The 5,988-nt window shown below is 37.9% G+C and overlaps 1 protein-coding gene across 4 annotated transcripts in view; it reads right to left on the bottom strand.

The window, feature by feature from the left end:
- Positions 1-5,988, bottom strand: part of sh3pxd2b (SH3 and PX domains 2B) — a 32,266-nt gene that overhangs the window by 15,822 nt on the left and 10,456 nt on the right. For all 4 annotated transcript variants that reach the window (XM_014019789.1, XM_014019790.1, XM_014019792.1 and 1 more), the window contains exon 4: positions 3,067-3,143. In XM_014019789.1, coding sequence (XP_013875243.1) covers positions 3,067-3,143 — 77 coding nt within the window. The remainder of the gene's footprint in view (positions 1-3,066; positions 3,144-5,988) is intronic.

The following is a 5,988-nucleotide window of genomic DNA, read 5'->3' as shown; positions in this document are numbered from 1 at the left end:
TTATTATATTATGTAATGTGTTTGATTTGTCTTTTCTGCCTTATCAGTTCTGCAAAGGATCGCTGAAAGCAGAGATTAGCCCTGACAACACAACTTGAGCTGAAACACAAACAGCATTCAGTTTTCTGTTTGTGATCTCTTTCACAAACACCACATGCACATGCACGCACGCACACACGCACGCACGCACGCACGCACACACACACACACACACACACACACGAAGCTTATCTGATCAACCAAGTCGCTCTTCCCAACTCTATTTTATGTCCGAGTTTTATCGGCTCCTTCCAATCTTTCACTTTTACTCTGCCGAAGCTGTGAAACAGATAATCACCTCGACATCTTGATACCCTAAAAGAGAAWACAGCATAGCTGCCAACGGTGACCATGTGACGACAGTTTCTTACTTCTGATGAAGCTCGGCCACTTCTCTATACAATGTCAATGCAAAGCTGTTCTGCCATCGTTTCCTCTGCTGGCCTCAGTTTTTTCATACTGCTAAGTGTTTCTGTTTTGCCCTTCAAAAGGAGACGAGTCAATCTTTACTAATGTCTAGCACACTCTGACACAACAGGGTTGATTTATATGGAAAGGAAGCCAAAAGCTCAACTCAAACGTCCTTGTCATATGTGCTACATTTTTTTGTCATTCTTAAGGAGGCAGATCTGAGCCAGCAGCTTGTCATGTGTCAAAAGAAAGAAGTGCAATTACTACCACAGGCAAGGGACCGCTTTGTTTACTGCTAAATTAAACATACCAATCGACATATATGCCTATGTGTGTTTACTAATTTACGATACATATTGCTGAAGCCTAAAGGACAAAATAYAATGTTTTACAATAGCTTTATCTGTACTTTCAAGTTTAAAGCCAAGCATCTAGTTTATGATTTTATTTTTTAAAAGTTCTATAACTTTTAATCCCAGCATGTTAAGCTGAGCCTCAGGTCAGAGTGCACCCTGAACTAGTTATCCTCTCCTTCGCTTTATTTATCTCCTGATGTCAGCCTGTGGCCTGTCCACTCATTACTATTCTCCCCAGAGAGGAGACAGGAGGGAGTATCAGGGTAAATTACATTAAATGGACTTTATGGGGGCTCTTTACAGGAGGGCACATTAAGGTAATTGTGAGTGCCCATGTCTGCGTGTGTGTGTGGTGGGGGCATGAATCAGTCAGCATGTGTGTATTCTCCAAGGTAAAATATGTAATGGAATTTAAAGATCTACTTCTCATAAGGGGCAGTGCATTATGATTGCATTCGTGCAAAGAATCTTTATGAAGGCAGGCGCATACTGTGAAWGAAACCTCTGCAGGAACAGAGACCGGTTCATATGGTATTTCTTTGCATCTGTTTCACCATCGTGGCTGGTAGTTGAGGCTTTGTTCYGCTCTGTGAGTTAACACAATATGCACAACACTTCCCACATGCTTTAGGATTTATGCCAGTATCATTTACATCTAGCTTATGATTTGATGCAGTCCAAGCTGTCCTTTGCGATAGTGATTATGCACATGCAGATATTGCAATGATAATCAGCTTTTTAATGTGTTGTGCAGCCCTAGTTTAAAGTATAACTTGCCTTAAGTACAAAATCCCTTCTTCTGAAGCTTTAAAAACAGAAGACATATTTGAAAGTTCCATTTTAAAACACTCTGATCAAACACCTAATCTCAAAGCACCAGTCTTAATCTTGGTTTAAGCAAAACTAAAAAAAAAAACAATTAAAAGAAACTTTCTTTCATCTAAAAGAAGTTTCCCGACGTGAATAAAAATGTACAGCTGCACAACCAGGGAAATTCCATTTGAGTCAGGATAAAGCCACAGCTGCAAGACACGAGAGCTGACTCAGCTTTTCCAAGAAAACAAACACTGAGTTTCACCTCATCAACCTGGCTACRAGTCCGGGTGGATACAGATGCCACATCTGTTCCTGAAGCAAGGTTTGGATGTAAAACCGAGCTCGGAGGGGGTCTATCAAAATGTTATGTGAGGTTTTATATATCAGCCTAACAAAAACACCTGAGATCAATCAATTCTTTAACCCCTAAAATGTATAGTTTTATTTAAATCCACACACAAATAASATCCACAAAGGAAGAGGAAAGAAATTGAGAACAGGCTCAGAGATTCTTACAAAAAAAAAATCCCCACCTACAGACGTAAATCAACAAGTGTACTCATTCCTCCCCGAATCTCTTATTTTGAACGTAAGTGGCTAAAGATGTTGCTACATCAGTGGTACATTATTTTAACTCCAGAGGACAAGGGGCCCTCCAGTCCTCAAGGCTGTTGATCATGCAGAAAAGTGTCTTCACCTTGAGGCCTTGTGAAAAATTGTTTTTAGTCAGAAAAAAAAAGATTTTTCAGCATATAAGAATCTGATAAGCTGTGATGATTTCATGATTTACTTATCTGTAAAGACTACTGACCAAATTCTATTAAAAAAGGCCATAAAAAAACAACGAATAATGGTCAAGTAAAATTTTTTCACTCAAAGGAGGAGTAACACAATTAAGAATTTAACAAACTCAGCCTACGTGTTGTGGTTATGCTGACTGGAGCAAGATCAGCAGTGAGCATTTTTGGTCTTTACCTCAGCTCTGCAAATAAGAATTAGAAATACAACCACCACTGTTTTTACTGAACTCATGAGAAATAAAGAGTAATCGGCTTTATTTTTGTCTGATGACAAAGTTACACCCCGTTACAAATAGAAACATTTCCTGGTTACCACAAAAAAGCGTTAATGTTATTAACAAATAGTCCGTTGCCAAAAAAAAGCTAAATATTAGTCAGTCATTGTGTACTGCATGAGTTGTGTCAAACTGAAGCTTATAGTAGCTCAGGATGTGCAGTTTCATGCAAGTTTCTGATTCAAAAAAAGCCTTTTTCACTCACTTGATATAACATTGGCAAGATATTTCTCTTCTGTTTTCGACAATCTTATTCAAATTTTAGCACTTGTTGCTGAGAAGATAAATACTCCTGGATCAAGAAGTTTTACATGAAATCCTACAAAGAACTCCCAGGGTTTTAAATCTGATATATATCAATAAACTCACCCTGCAGTACTCGTTGATAGGCCTTAGTCTCTTCATCGCCACGTCTCTGATATGGCTCCGTCTAAACAGAATCTTTCCTGAAAACAGAATAAAAAGTAGATATAGGGGAAAAAAAGAAGATATAAGACAATCAAGCTTAATTACTGTGAGTAATTAATAGGAAAGGGCTACGTACTATGTCTTATCATGCCCAATTACACACAAACTAAATTATGGGAAGCGGTGCATTTTTAAAACTGGAAACTGAGTAAAATCAAGGCTRAAGTTGCTTCAATGGGTTCCTCTCTCAACTTTTGAGTTTTCAAGTCACTTCATTTTCTTTTTGTCTGCATAGCGTAAAAGAACAGATCTGCACAGTAAAAATAAATTAAGAGGACAGAACAGCAAGGATGAACAATTTTACAAACATTTCTTCAGAGGAAATGGGTGCACACACTGAACAAGTTTCTAAAAGTGTACAGATTTAAAAAAGTCAACTGTCTATTGACTACTCCTTTTCCTTCATCGGTTTTAAAACAGGAAGCCCTCTTAAATATTACTCCAAAACCTCTTTGRGGTCAGGAGAGAAGCAGTGACTCAACACTGCCCACTTTGTATGCACAGCAGCTCAGGGATGCAGATGATGAAAAGAAATTGTTTGGGTGGGGGGTTGGGGTGGAGAGGACTGCGCCTGCCACCCTGGAACCACAGTCGAAACAGGCGTGACTTTATGCCTAAAGTCTCTGAGGCAGCATTGAGCAAAGGTTCTAAAACAGCTTTTATTTTCTGAAGAGATGGACAGATGGGAAAAAAAGGGACTAAGAGGTTCATTGTTACTCATTTCATACCTAAACAGTGACCAATGGTAACCACAGTAGTTAGGAGAGTTAAMCACTGTTTACTAGACTCTTCGTTGCATGTCTCCACTTTGTTCAGAAAACAAAAGTTGTTTGATAAATTKGCTACTGCCTTAGAAATTCTCAAGTTTAGAATATTTAACATTGTTTTTTGTAACAGATCAAAACTGCTGCAATACATTTGAGTAGGTTATAGATCAATGGGGGTATTATGCAAAACAGACATTTTAAGTTTTATATCATGTTATAATGACRTTCCCTCATCAAAAACATACCCAGGRTGTTGCTTTGACTCATTCATGCATGTTAAGAGAAATCATCAATCTCCTGTGGTAGCCACGTGGAGCTACCTAAACACTTGAAGGTACAAAGCACCGCCTATTTACACAAAGCTCTTCCCTGGAGCTCAGTCTGCAGCCGAGCTCCCACCCAACAGAGCACCCCTCCTCCTGAAGCATGGTTGTGATGATGTCCTGAAATGGAGTGTCAGAAATGGTAGGAAGTTCTTAAAGAGACAGAGGCCAACTTCAAGGCGTTTAGATAGACTATGTTGCAAAGTCAAATCTATTTTTGAAATATACAGCTTTTTCAAAACCATTGGCGGTAAAATCGTGATTCCATTGTGGTACAGAACTGAACTATGTGCCTAAAAAATACATAATACCATCCCACCCCCACCCAAAAACAAGTAACAGTGTTAGTTGTAATAACTAGGTCCCTGAATGCATTACTGACAAAAACTAGACAATTTATTTAATTTACAATGCTGGGCAAATATGTAACTGGTACAGAACATTTGAGGAAATAAGAAAACACACAGAAATGCACAGAAATATGTTCTAGGAATAAATCTGAATTAATGAGGTCATTGTAACCCTTCAAAAATGTTGTGCTGTCATGCCCTTCATCAAGACTGCCTGGGGAATTCGAGCTATTTAGCTGTACAGATATGCATTTTAACTATGCAACATACTGTGGCTTCTACTGTGCCAAGCAGAAGGATTTGAGCCATATAAAGTAGATGGATTAATGTGCACCACAGATCTATCACTTTGAAAAGAAGGGAACATAGTCCCTTAAAATTACAGATGCATAATTAACATTTTGGAGAACATTATCTCTTATCATCAAGAAGCCCTTGAGGGACAGACCCACATCCCATGTGTAATTAAAATGCATATGATTGTATTGTCATAAAAATATTATTTCGTGGTTTTGGGATAAATTGATGAAATGTATAATTGTGTGATTGCTAATCAAGCATTCACACAGTTGTGATATTTTTTTAAAGTCTTGTGCATATTTAAGCTTCTTTCAGCTTCTTCATTTGCTCATTTGAGTTTTTCATCCTGTTTTTTCAGCTATTCTTTTACCTATTCAGCCTTTTTTCTTCCAATTTAAACTTTGTGTGCTTCTATTAGCTTCTTTCTGATAATTTAGGCTTTTTATATTTCATTTAGCAGTTTTCTGATAATTAAAGCTGTTTTCTGCAATTTTATCTAATTTTAGCCTTTTCCAGCTAAATTGACCTTTTTGTGGAAATGTCAGCTTCTTACTGCTTGGCAGCAAACTCTTTCTTCTTTCTTTATATCAGCTTTTTCAGCCACTTTTCTGCTATATTCAGCTTCTTTGGCCATTTTAAAACAAGTCACATTTTTTACAAAAATCTTTAAGCATCAGGCATCTACACTACATTTTTTACAAAAACTGAAATTTCTTTAGTAACTTAAATTTTTTTTAGATAAATTAAGGCCCCTCAAGTATGCATAAGACAGCTGTAGAAACAATGGGCCTCATGCAAGAACATGTTTGTATTCTTATCCTAAATTTCTCTTACTTTTGTTCGTACGAAGGGTTCGTACGAACATGTCACGTCAGATTCAACAAACTCTTCTATCTTCAGGAAAAGTGTGTAAATGAGGAGCATAAACTTATGAATGCGTATCCAGGTGCTCGCGCATGAGGAGAGGAGATTTGCGTAATTACCATCCCAAAAACACCAGATAATGGTGCGTTCACACCGAACGCGATTTCAGCTTCAAAATCGCAGCCAATGCTGAAGTTGGTCGCTTGTGCACTTTGAGGT

This window comes from Austrofundulus limnaeus, unplaced genomic scaffold, assembly GCF_001266775.1.
Source record: "Austrofundulus limnaeus strain Quisiro unplaced genomic scaffold, Austrofundulus_limnaeus-1.0 Scaffold231, whole genome shotgun sequence".
Classification (NCBI taxonomy): Eukaryota; Metazoa; Chordata; class Actinopteri; order Cyprinodontiformes; family Rivulidae; genus Austrofundulus; species Austrofundulus limnaeus.
The sequence above is the reverse complement of the archived record's forward strand: the minus strand, read 5'-3'. Positions and strand labels throughout refer to the sequence as shown.